Below are 13666 nucleotides of genomic sequence, written 5' to 3' on the forward strand. Positions count from 1 at the left end.
GCTATGCAGATAGCGCCCCCATCTCTGCCTCCAGAAGGCCAGGCTGGCAGAGTGCCCCCCCTCCACAGGCCGAGGAATAACTCTGTTACAGGCGGAACTGCCAGGGAGGGAGTGAGCTCCTCATCCAGAGAAGCAGACAAGCAGGGATCTGAAGGTGCTTTGGAACATTCTGGTGCTTTGGAACATTCTGGTGCTTTAGCAGTTTGGTCCTTGCTGGGTGGACGGAGTCCACTTTTGTCTGCCAGTCACCAGGAGGGGTTGCTGGACCCCCCTGTGGGGCGGGCTGGGAGCTTCTTATACTCAGGGACTTCACTTCCGGACCAGTTACCTATCACTCTGAACCTCAGTATTCTCAGTGAAAAGCCCTACCTTGGCATGCAATGAGGTCATGCAGGTAAAGCCATGGCTCAGAGCCAAGCACTGGGCAGAGGTGGTGCCACAGCCCAGGTAGAAAATCTCCCAGGCAAAGGGGTGGCCCGTGGTGTTGACGTGTGGACAGAGCCTATGTAGGTTGATGGGGATGGAGGTGTGAGACCTCAGTCCATTGGAATCTCTGCAACCTGAGCCTCGTGGTGTGGCTTCACTGAGCCGGTCTCCTTTGCTGTAAAACAGGGTTAATAACTCCAGCTCCACAGCTGTGTTTCCAGATTGCAGGAGAGTTGCATGTACAAAGAGCCTTCATAAATGCCAAGCTGCTATTCTTATGAGGTGTTACGGCTGTAATTGGTGATGGCCCAGTTTGTGGGGGATGGTTTTTATTTTCTAGAAGTTGCTTTTACAAGGTGGATTTATGGACTTGGAGGAGCCCGGGTGGTGCAAGTGGTTTATAATTGGCTGCTAACTTAAAGGCCGGTGGTTTGAATCCACCTGGTGGCACTGCGGAAGAAAGGCCTGGCAGTCTGCTTCCATAGAGATGATAAAAGCCAAGAAAACCCAGTGGAGCAGAGTTCTACTCTGTAACACATGGGGTTGCCCTGATCGTAACTGACTCAATGGCAGTGGTTTAGGGGTCTGGGGAGATGTGTCTCATTGGGTTCATGACCTGCCTGTTGCTATGGCTCAGTGAACCAGGGCCCACAGGGAGAGATGTGCAGTGTAGGTGCAAGTTCCACTTGACTCACATTCCCCCATTACTGAGCTCCGGGGGTGGTGGTGGGGGAAGCAGGGATTGGGATTAAGGACACACTCTCTGGAGTGGGCCTGGGATTTAACACTTGTACAGAGCTTAAGGGGCCTTGGAGCTTGTTTTCCTTGCGTGTAAAACAGGGAGGCTTCCCACACATCAAGTCTTACGAAGCAACAGCAACAAAAACAATATGGCATGGGTCCAGGAATACACAAACAGATCACTTGAAAAGAATCCAGAGGTCCTAAAAAACCTATGGAGAGGTGGAATTTAGTCCAACCCAGGGTTTATCACCTTCAGCCCTACTAACATTTGGTTCCGGATCATTCTCTGTGGTGGGGACCATCCTGTGCACCATAGGGTGTTGAGCAGCATCCCTGGCCTCCTCCCACTAGATGCCAGTAACACTGCCCCCCTCCCATTTGTTATTTGCTGTTGATCAGACCCAACTCATAGTGACCCCTCCTTGGGTTTCTGAGGTGGTATCACTACAGAAGTAGATTGCCCAACCTTTCTTCCAAGGGGTGGCTGGTGGGTTTGAACCGCCAGCCTTCTGGTTATAGTCAGGTGCCTTAGGCACTCCCAGTAGTGACAAGCAAAAAGGGCTTAGACATCACTAATGTCACCTGAGTGGTAAAGTCACACCTGGCTGAGACAACTGGTGTGAGCTAAAGATGGGCTCACAAACCAGTGGGGTAGGGACAGAGATTGAGGAACTCAGGCGACACTCCCTCATGCCATTCACACAAACCACAGATAGAACTAGATAGACACGGCAGACTGAACTGGGTCCCCCCAAAATATGTGTTGGAATCCTAAGCTCTATACCTATGGGATCAGGGTTTTCATGAGGCCCTGTCAGCGTGGGTGGGTCCTAAACCTAATCACTTCTGAGTGATAAAAAGAGCAGCATAGAGATGAGCACAGATGGGGTGGGGGGAATGGCAGCACATGTGAAGACCACCAAAAGACCAAGGAATGGTGAAGGGGACCTTCCCCCAAAGCCCACAGAGCTACAGCCAGTACCCTGACTTCAGACTCTGCCTCTTTCACGGTGAAGAAATAAATGTCTTTATTTAAGTCACTCACTTGTGTTTGTGTTATAGCAGCTCTTGGAAACAGACAGATGCCAAAACAAAACCTGTTGCTGGCAAGTCAATTCCGATGTGTTTTAGAGTGGGACGGTGTTTCACAGATGACTGCTACCTTTACTAAGGGTTCCTGGGTGGAGCAGACACTTTGTGATTGGCTGCTAACAGAATAGTTGCAGTTGGAGCCCACCCAGCAGGTCTGCTTTGTATGGGGTCAGCAGGAGTCTGAATTGATGGCACCCAACAACCACCACCTTTACAAAAGTAGCTTGCAAGGGCTTGCTTCTATGATGCTGCTGTGTGGGTTTGAAATGCCAGCCTTTCAGTAGTTGAGTGCAGATAGGTACATATTAGAGTACAGGTGCCATCAAGTTCATTTTGACTTAGCAACTTCGTGTGACAGAAGAGAACTGCCCCATAGAGTTTTATGGCTGTCATCTTTAGGGAAGCAGATGTCTAGGTCTTTGTCAGAGCTCCTGGGTGTGTTTGAACCACCAGCTTTTCAATTAGCAACTGAGTGTTTAAACATTTGCATTACCAGGGCTTTAGATATATAGAACAGCAAAATTCTGACCTTGGGGCAGGGACATCCTTTAGCCAGACATAAAAGGAAATGACAGCTTTGGTGGTTTCACAATAAAAATTGTCTATGATGAGAGCGACCCTAAACCAAGTTGAGAGGTAAAATGGAGGTAAGTCAAATGAGGGGGTGGGGGTGGGGTGGGTTGATGAGGAGTCATTCAGTGAACTGGTGGGTGTCAGGCATTCAGCCCAGGGCCTGGTCTGCAGTGAGCACTCAATTATGGCAACTGTCCTACATGCAGGAGACCTGAGTTCAATTCTCACCCAGTCCACCTCAGCCATCACCCATTTGTCCCACTGCCCACCTGTCAGTTTGTTGTACTGTGGTAGCTTGCATGTTGCTGTGAGTATATCTCACCTGAATTTAGAGACCATCTTGAGAACAGATTTGATGCACTGAACACTAATGATGGAAGACCAGAAAAATGACATGACATGTAAGACATCAGGAAGAAAGTAAAAGGTTACAAAGACAGGAAAGGAAGAGAAGACAAAAATGGATGTTGGAAGATCCTGAAACTTGCTCTTGGATGTAAAGTAGCTAAAGCTAATGGAAGAAATGAAGTAAAAGAACAGGCGGTTTCAAAGGGCAGCTCGAGAGGACAAAATATTACAATGAAATGTGCAGAGACCTGCACTTAGAAAACAAAAGGGAAGAACATGCTTGGTATTTCTCAAGTTGAAAGACCTGAAGAATTAATGCAGAAGAATTTATTTGAATTGTGTTGGCAAAGAATATCAACTATACCATGGACTGCTAGAGGAACAAACAAATCTGTCACAAATACAGCCAGAATGCTCCTTAGAAGTCAGAATGGCCAGTCTTTATCTCTGGTATTTTGGTCATGTTATCAGGAGGGGACCAGTCACTGGAGAAGGGTATCATGCTTGGTAAAGTAGAGGTCAGTGAAAAGGAGGAAGACCCTCAATGAGGTGGACTGACAAAGGGGCTGCAATGATTGGCTCAAGCATACCAAGTACTGTGAGGATGGTGCAGGACCCGGCAGGGTTTTGTTCTGTTGTACACCCGGTTGCTGTGAGTCAAAAATGATTCAATGTCACCTGAAGGCAACATAGACAAAACACTGAGTGATCCAGGAAGACTCAAAAGAAGAGGGAAGGAATACGCAGAGTAACTGTATCAAAAAGAATTGGTCGAAGGTGACAGCCAGGACAGGAACAGTTAAATGCACACCCCTGTTCATCACAGTACTGTTTACAATATAGCAAAAAGATGGAAATAACCTACCTGCCCATCAACAGAAGAACAGATGACCAAACTATGGTACGTACACACAGTGGAATGCTATGCAGCACTAAAGAATAATTTAGAGTCTGTAAAACACCACATAACATGGATGAACTTGGGGGACATTATGCTGAGTGAGATAAGTCAATCACAGAAGGACAAATACAGTATTAGTTCATTGTTGTGGAGGGTCAAAGGAAGGAGGGAAACTTTGTTGGTTGCCAGGGGTGGGAAGGGAGGGGAGGGAACATTTTGAAAAAAAAAAAAAAAAGAATTGGTCAACATTCAACCATTTCAGGATATAGCATGTGATCAAGAGCTGAGAGTATTGAAAGAAGAAGCCCAAGCTGGCTGAAGGCATTCACAAAAACAAAACTCCAGGAATTGACTGAATATCACCTGAGATATTTCAACATCAGATGCAATGCTGCAAGCACTTTCTTGTCTATGTTAAGAAATCTGGAAGACAGCTCCATAGCCAACTGACTGGAAGAGATCAGTATTTGTGCCCACTCCGAAGAAAGTGATCCAACCAAATGCAGATATTACTGACAATATCTATCAATATCTCATGCAAATAAAATTTTGCAGAAGAAAATTAAAAAATGGTTCCAACAGTACATTCACAGGGATCTGCCAGAAATTCAAGCAGGATTCAGAAGAGGACATGAAATGAGGGATATCATTGCTAATGTCAGATGGATCTTGGCTGATACCAGAAATATGTTTACTTTGTGTTTATTGACTATGCAAAGGCAATTGTGTGGGTCATAACAAATTATGGCTAACTTTGTGAAGAATGGGAATTTCAGAACCCTTAATTGTGCTCATGAGGAACCTGTACATAGACCATTCTCATTCTAAGGAGCATTCAAACAGAAGAAGGGGATACTGTGTGGTTTAAAATCAGGTAAGGTGTGCATCTGGGTTGTATCATTTCACCATACTTAACTTAATCTGTATGCTGAGCAAATAATCTGAGACGGTGGACTACATGAAGAAGAATATAGCATAGCATCAGGATTGCAGAAAGACTCACTAACAACCTGCGATAGGTACACGACACAACCTTGCTTGCTAAAAGTAAAGAGGACTCGCCGTACTTACTGGTGAAGATCAAAGATTATGGTCTCAGTATGGATTGCACCTCAACAGAAAGAAAACCAAAATCTCACAACTGGACCAATAAACAAGATCATGATAAATGGAGAAAAGGTTGAAGTTATCAAGGATTTCATTTTACTGGTATCCACAGTCGATACCTATGGAAACAGAAGTCAGGAAGTTAAAGGACACATTGCATTGGGCATATCTTCTGCAAAAGACCTCTTTAAAGTCACTTTGAAGACTAAGATGGGCCTGACCTAAGCCATGGTATTTTCAATTGCCTCACATGCATAAGAAAGCTGGACAATGAATTAATGCCTTTGAATTATGGTGTTGGCATAACAAGACTTGGAAGAAGTACAGCTGGACTGCTCATTAAAAGAGGGGACGGTGAGATTTTGTCTCACATACTTTGGGCATGTTATCAGGAAAGGCCAGTCTCTGGAGAAGAAAATCATGCTTTGTAGAGAGCGAAAAAGAGGAAGGCCCTCAATGAGATGGACTGACACAGTGGCTGCAACAATGGGCTCAAACATAGCAGTGACTGTGAGGATGGCATGGGACCCAACAGTGTTTCACTATGAGTGGGAGCTGATTCAATGGAACCTAAGAACAGCAACCCATCTGACTGGAGGCTGGCTTCTTGCTTAACAATGCTGAATAGGTCTCAGTGGAGTTTCTAGACTAAGATGGACTAGGGGGAAAGGCCTGGCCAGCTACTTCTGAAAAATCAGCCAATGAAAAACCCTATGGATCACAGCAGTCCAATCTGCGACGGGCTTACACAGGACTGGGCAGCATTTCATTCTGGTGTGCATGGCATCGTTGTAGACTGCTGCAACTCAATGGCAGCTAATGGTCTTGGGCCATGTCCACTGACCCTCACAACCTCCTCCTGCCTGACAGAGAGGAGCTCACTCCCTGACTGCCTGCCTTGCTCTATGGGAATACTGCCTAAGCAGCCTCTGCATTCTGGGGAGGGGGCACTCAGAAAGCAAACCTGGACCATAGGCATCCTCAAGCCTCTGTAGGTCAGGTCTGAGGGTGCAGCACCAGCGTCAGCCCAGTCTACAGATGGGGAAACTGAGGCTCAGAGGGTGAGGACTGTTCTCTAGGGTCCCCTCAACATTGGTTTGGAGACCCCAATTGTCATTTCTTTTTATTGAGTTATAATTTTAGATGTGCAGGTTCTATGGCGCCAGACCCTCCCACCCTACCAACCTTGGGCAACAGTGCCTCCCAGTGCCATGGAAAGGAGGGTATTGGGGGGGGGCGTCTTGGGGAAGGGACTGCCCCAAGGGTCCCTGTGGGGCTCGCGGGTCCCAGGATAAAGCACGCTGACACGAAGACAGAGAGCAGGGGTGGGGGATTGTCTGGCCTGTGGCGTGGGGGATAGGGGACTTCTGTACAGGGTCACCTCCGCAGGGTCCCAGTAGCGGTCCCCATACAGTAAGGGTCCGCTGGACTCAAGCAGAGAGCAGGGCATTCACCTGGCTCCCCGGTGCCCCACCCCGGGGGCATCTCTCTGACCTGGCTCCGCCCATGGGGCGGGGCTAGCGGCCATGCAGGTGGCCGTGCTGCAGAAATGGCTCTGGCCGCAGCTTCTCCAACTTCTCTGCTCACCAAGCAATACCCGCCACCCACGGCTACTTTTTCTCCTCTGGGGGCGCGGGTAGGGCCTGCGGCATGGGCTCAGGCTCCCACAGCAGGAACTCGTGAAGCAGCGTGTTCACGGTCTCTGGGCACTCCAGCATCACCATGTGGCTGCCCTCTTCGATCAGCTTCAGGAAGGCCAGGAGCAGGATCTGCGAGGGCGTGGAGCAGTGGGTGGGGCGGTGGGCGTGCAGTAGGCTGCCCTGAACCCCTTCACCATCCACTCGTGGCCCTCAGCTGTGGGAAGTCCTTCTTGCAGTCTACCCTTCATCCTACTCTTCCACCCGATGGGGAGCCAGAAGATGGCCTGTCATCCTGCTGGGGCAGGATGTGATGGCCTGACTCATTCATTCATTCGGCATTTATTAAGTGTCTATAGTGAGTCTGGAGTTTGGACAATATGTGCAAGGAGTTCTGGTGGCTCAGTGGCTAAAGCATTCAACTGCTAACCAAAAGGTGGGTGGTTCGAACCCACCAGCTGCTCCTCAGAAGAATGATGAGGCAGTCTGCTTTCATAAAGATTCACAGCCTTGGAAACCCTTGGGGCTATTCTACTCTGTCCTATAGGGTCTCCATGAGTTTGAATTGACTCATTGACAGTGGGTTTGCTTTTGGGTTTACAGTACATGCAGAGCATGGTTATCACCTCTGCACTACTAACATTTGGTTCTGGATCATTCTCTGTGGTGGGGGCCTTCCTGTGCACTGTGGGGTGTTAAGCAGCATCCCTGATCTCTACCTACTCGGTGCCAGTAGCACCTCCCCCCCGTCATGACAACCAGTAATGTCCTCATAAGTCCCATGGGGGGTGGGGAGTCACCCTGGGTGAGCACCACTCCTCCAAAACTATCCTAAATGCTAAGGGTCCCAAGTCCCTTTCCTGGACATCTCTAATCGAGTCTGATGCTTCCTGAACCTGGTCTCTCAGGACCATTCAGCCCCTCACTGGTCACCCACAAATCCACAGCACAGACCCCGTCCACACACCTTTGAGGGGGTGGCTGGGGACGCACGTGATCTTAAAACCTTTTCAGAACAGCCGCACTTTCGGGATTTCACCTTTTGTAATAGACTAACACTTTTTGTTTCCATTGCCTCAGCGTGGAAGGAGAAAGAGGTGATTCCAGAACTCCCACCCCTTGGTTGACCCATGGCCCCTGTGGTGCCTGCCCCTCTTCGGCCCCGCCCCCTACCTCGGCCATGCGCTGGTCCTCCTCCACAGGCACAAACTTGTCGTGCATGCCGTGGACAAGCAAGACTGGGACGGTGAGCTCTGCGTGGTACACTTCGTCGCCCTCGGGCCAGTACTGACCGCTCATCATGGCGCGCAGCACGAAGGATGACACGTTGAATGCGTTGCCCTCTTTCAGCAGCTGCTTTTCCTTTGCCCCTTGGCGGGCAAAGCCAGCCCTGGCAGGAGAAGCACCTTGGAGGCCCTCGAGCAAGCCCCAAACCCAGGGGCACCCCAAATGCCAGCCTCAGCCCCAGCGGAACCGCCCTCCCACCAGAGTCCTAAAGATGCTGGGGCCAGGGACTCTGTCCTGGGGTGGGGACACTCACTTGAGGAAGCTCCAGGCCAGGCAGGGGGACAGGCAGTGCAGGACACAGGTGGGCATGTTGAAGATGGAGCAGAAGCTAGGCTCCAGCGCTGTGGGGCCACCGCCGTTGATCATGATCACTTTGTGCACCAGGTCTGGGTACTCATGGGCCAGGAACGTGCAAAAGGACACGCTGCCCAGGGAGGAGGGGTGAGGGTCAGCAAGAGAGACAGAACTCAGTCATCTGATCCCATCATGGGAACAACCACACCAGCCAAGTTGACACACAGCTCCAACCATCACAAGAGACAAAACCAAATCAAACCCACTGCCACTGAGTCGATTCTAATTCATAACGACCCAAGGGGACAGAACAGAACTGCTCCACAGGCCTTCCGAGGCCATCAGTCTTTACAGATTGTCCCGTTTTTCTCCTGCGAAGTGGTTGATGGGCTCGCCAGCCTTTTGGTCAGCAGACAGATGCTTTAATCACTGCAAAGGGGAGGCAGTTAATGCCCTCCCATCATCCAGGAGGCGGGTACTTTAAGGCCAAGGTTCTTCTAAGGTCCGTCAACACCTAATGGGGTAACGTGGGGCGTCCTGAATGCCCCGAAAGTAGGAGATTGTGTGTGTTGGGGGCACATTTTTCTGGAGCAAGGATCCAAATCCAGAAATTTCCTCTGATTTTCAAATGCTCCATGACCTCTAATAGGGTAAGAATTATTTATTACCATACATCTTTGGTTAACTGCTATACTAGCTGAAAGGTTCGTGGTTGTAACGCACCCAGGGGCACTTCAGAAGACAAGCCTAGAGATCTGCTTGCAAAAGGTCACAGCCTTCTAGGCTCTTAAACGCTTGCAAGCAGCCATGTAGGTGCAACGATGGGTCTCTCCTCGTCCAGAGCAAAGAAGAATGAAGAAAACCAAAGAATCATGGAAACAAATAGTCCTCATGACTGGTACACCATTTGATCCTCCACCTATATGACTATGAGACCAGAAGAACTAGATGGTGCCTGGCTACCACTGTCAACCACTCAGAGGGGGATCTATGTAGGAGATCCTGGATAGAGAGGGAGAACAATGTGGAACAAAACTCAAAATCATTTGGAGAAAAAAAAAAAAAAGGGAGACCAGGTTTGCTCGTCTGATAGAGCCTGGTGAAACCACTGAGACTATGGTCCCTAGCTGCCTTTCAGGTCTGGAATTGAACCCATACCCATGGCTTCCAGTCAAATAAAGGACAGGCATATGAGTTGAACAGGTACCTGAGGTAGATACACTCCTTGGAGGGAAGAATCATGGGAGAAAGAAGGTCTGCTTATGCACAGGGAGACAGCTCAGGGGGCAGGAGTGCATGGAGGGATGGGCACAGGGAAAAGGTAACTATCGAGAGGAAGTGGGAGGGGAGGTGTTGCATTGGGGTAAACTGTCAATGTCATCAGACAACGTGTATGTGAACTGCTGTATGGAAAGCGAATTTGCTCTGTGGACTTTCACCCAAATCACAATTAAAAAAAAAAAAAAAAAAGTCACAGCCTTGAAAACCCTACAGGGCAGTTCTACTCTGCACACATAGGTCGCCAGGAATTGGAATCGACTTGAGGACAACTAACAAGGGTCAGGAAAGCAATCTGTTTAAACTGGCCCTTTGGATGCCCAGAGAAGGGTCACTACTGTCTATGTATCTGTTTCCTTTAAGGATCTTCTCTCTCTCATGTGGGAGTAGTTTTATACCAAGTGGAAGGCCACCACTTCAGGGGCCCCCAAAGTCCAGTTCCTCATTCTGTGTAAAGCAAGAGTAGGCAAGCTGCAACCTGTGGGATGGCCACCACCACCGATTTTTTTGTAACTAGAGTTTACAATGTTTTGTAAATAAGTTTCACTGTTGGGCCAGCAACACTTTTGTTTATGGCTGTTTTCACACGACAAGAACAGAACTGGGAAGTTATAAAATGAAACTCCATATAGCCACAAGCCTATCATACTTAGTTCCTAGCCCTTTAGTTTGTCAAGCAAAGGTTCTGGGTTTGTTTTAAAGAGCTTCCATCACGAGCATCTTGTAAGGAGGGACAAGATACAGGCAGAAGTAAGGCTGACCTGACTGTACTAGTGACTTGCTATGTGCCCTTGGGCAGGTTGTTTAACTCTCTGTCCTTCAGTTGCCACATCTGTGAAATAGTAACTGGGCTACTGACCTCATAGTCTTGCTATGAGTTGATGCACATAAAAGTGTCAACAGGAACTACCAGATAGGTGTGCATTCAATTGAAGGTGTCACTTGCTGTAAACATTGACTTTTTTAGGATGGTACCATCTTAGCAAGTGAGAGCTATGTTCCCTCCCAAACTGGATTCCTTTCTTTTGGGTACTTATGTAACTTATTTCTTTTTCTTGTCTTACTGCATGGGCCAAGGTGCTCTGGTGGCATAGCAGTTAAAGCAGTCAACTGCTAACCAAAAGGTTGGCAGTTCGAACTCACCAGCTGCTCCATAGGAGAAAGATGAGTCAATTTGCTTCCATAAAGATGTACAGCCTTGGAAACCCAATGGGGCCATTCTGTTCTGTCTTAAAGAGTTGCTATGAGTTGGAATAGGAGCTCTGGTGGCACAGTGCCTAAGGCACTTGATTTCTAACCAGAAGGCTGGCAGTTCAAACCCACCAGCTACTCCTCGGAAGGAAGGTTGGGCAATCTACTTCCGTAGTGCCACTGCCTCAGAAACCCAAGGAGGGGTCGCTATGAGTCGGGTATGACTCGATGGCAAACAACAACAACAACAAGAGTTGGAATCAACTCAGTGACAGTGGGTTTGGTTTGCCTTTTGGTATTGCATGGGCTACAACTGCTAAAACAGTGGTTTTCAACCTGGCTGGCTTATTGGATCCTGTGCTTCCTCCTGGGTGAAGGAGAGAATGGTTCTATTCAGTGGTCAGGTGCTAGGCCTAAAGCCTTCTATGGAATGGGCTCTCGGTAAATGCCTTTGTAAGTAGCATGTACAGGATTCTAATGAGCCCTTCCTCATCACAGCAGGATAACCTGAGCTGATTTTTAAATTTAGTCCAAGACTGCAATTCTCGCTCAGGGTGCTTCTGCTCCTAAGGGACCTTGAGCAATGCTGGAGACATTTTTGACATGACTGAGGGGGGCTGTTAAGAACAGGGATGTTGCTAAACATTCTACAGTGCACAAAATGGTCCCAGCAGCCAAGAACTGTTGTTACTGTTAGCTGCTGTTGAGTCAGCCCTGGCTCATGCCAACTCCATGCACAACAGGATCAGACTGCTATAGTCCACAGAGTTTTCACTGGCTGCTTTTCAGATGTAGATCACCAGGCCTTTCTTCGGAGTCTGTTTTAATCTGGAACCGGTTCAACATCATAGCAATATGCAAGCTTCGATTGACAGATGGTGCATGAGGTAGACTGGCCAGGAACTGAACCGAGGTCTACCACATGGAAGGTACCACTGAACCATCACTAAATGTCCCAAAATGTCATAATGCTGAGGTTGAAATCCTGCCTTAAAACAATGTGAAGGAGTTCTCATGGTGCTGTGGTTAAAGCACTGGACTACTAACCAAAAGGTTGACAGTTCGAACCTACCAGACACTCCACGGGAGAAAGATGTGGCAGTGTGTGTCCATCAAGATTTACAGCTTTAGAAACTCTATGGGGTAGTTCTACTGTGTCCTATAGGGTCACTATTAGTCAGAATTGACTCGACGGCAGTGGGTTTGCATTTAAAACAATGTGAAGCAACAGTAATAATGATGGGAACTGTCTTTTTGCAAATTTTCATGGGGTTTTCATTATGTGGAGGAAGTCAGTGTTTTAAGGCTGGATCTCTGGGCCCTGGCAGCCCCCACCGTGACCCCAGCCCCACACAGTGCCGACTTACCCATATGAATGCCCGATGAGCACATTTCGCTTCTTGGCATAGCGCTTGAAGATGGCGCGCATGTCCTCAGCCAGAGCGTAGAAGGTATAAGCAGCGGCAACTTGGGGTGCAGAGCTGGCCCCATGGCCTGCCAGGTCAGGTGCCACCACCTCATAGCCCAGGCGTACAAAGAAGTCCAGTTGTTCCTTCCAGATGGCCAAGGAGCCACCAACCCCATGGATGAAAAAGAGCACCACGTCGGCCTGGGCGCCCTTGCAGCTAGTGATGCGTTTCTCACAGTCAATGTGGATGGTCCGCTTGGGGCGCCGGGCACGCCTCCGCCGCCCACCGCTGCCTGTGCTGCCTGGGCCAGAGCGGCCTTCGCTGCCCGCAGGCTCGGCCAGCTCCACCTCCAGGGCGGCCGGCGGCTCCCCAGAGCCATTCTGCCAGTGCAGGAGGTCGGCTCGTGGCTCCCGGCCCAGGTTCTCCACCAACAACCGCCCATTGCGGTACACGGTGATCCGGCGCTGGCAGCGGACCAGGCCAGAGCGGTCCCCATGAGCGTCGTGGGGGTTTGGTGGTGGCGGTGGGGTTGGGGCTGAGGCAGGCCCAGCGTGTTTCACCCGCAGCACGCGGCCTGGCTTGACCTCCACAAAGGTGTAGCCATCACTGGACTCAACACTCTCCAGGGGTCCCACAGTGTTGGGCGGTGCGCCTAGCAGGCAGCAGAAGATCCCGTCGGTCACCCCAGTCAGCATGGTGCGTCCTGTGAATGGGGACAGGTGCCGGCTTAGGGGCCATCTGAATGGAAGGGGCCCTCTACCCTCACAAATACCCACTCCTGCTACCTTGGTCGGGCAATCTGACTATGAGTTTCTTCTAAGAGTCTCTATCGCAGGGAGAGCTGGAGCCAGCCAAAGTACCAGAAAGAGACTCTGTACAGGGCAGTGCCAGCTTTGGCCACTCTCCCAGGGCAGCCTCAGAGAGAGGGACCTGGCCATAGCTATGGCTGCTCCCAAGAGGCATCTATAGGGAAGGCAGTGAAATTAGGGGCTTCCTGGAGAAGTGGCAATATTTGGCTCAGCTCAAGTTGACAGCAGTTATGGCCACATACAGGAGTCCATGGGTAGTGCAAACAGTAAAGTGCTCAATTACTAGCTGAAAGGTTGGAGGTTCGAACACACCCATAGGCACCTCAGGCCTGACAATCTGCTTCTGAAAGGTCACAGCCGCAAAAACCCTATGGAGCAGTTCTACTCTGCACACGTGAGGTCACCATGAGTCAGAACTGACTTGACGCCAAGTAATGACAACTACAGCAACATGGCTATCTAAACCCATTCATTCATGAATGCCTTCATTTACTCATTTTTACTAAGCTGGTGTCACTCTAGTAACACTCTGGTAGCATAGTGCCTAAGGCATTTGACTGCTAACCAGAA

General features: G+C 49.3%; 1 protein-coding gene across 1 annotated transcript; it reads right to left on the reverse strand.

Moving 5' to 3' along the window:
* Positions 1 to 6801: 6801 nt before the first annotated feature.
* Positions 6802 to 12982, reverse strand: ABHD8 (abhydrolase domain containing 8). Its single transcript, XM_007945329.2, has 4 exons — positions 12246 to 12982; positions 8369 to 8539; positions 8002 to 8218; positions 6802 to 6960 (listed from the first exon to the last, which is right to left on the reverse strand). The coding sequence occupies exons 1-4, from the start codon at positions 12980 to 12982 to the stop codon at positions 6802 to 6804; spliced, it is 1284 nt and encodes a 427-aa protein (XP_007943520.1).
* Between the last annotated feature and the right edge of the window lie 684 nt (positions 12983 to 13666).

Source organism: Orycteropus afer, unplaced genomic scaffold (assembly GCF_000298275.1).
Source record: "Orycteropus afer afer isolate SDZICR_OR568_19922 unplaced genomic scaffold, OryAfe1.0 scaffold00136, whole genome shotgun sequence".
Taxonomy (NCBI): Eukaryota; Metazoa; Chordata; class Mammalia; order Tubulidentata; family Orycteropodidae; genus Orycteropus; species Orycteropus afer.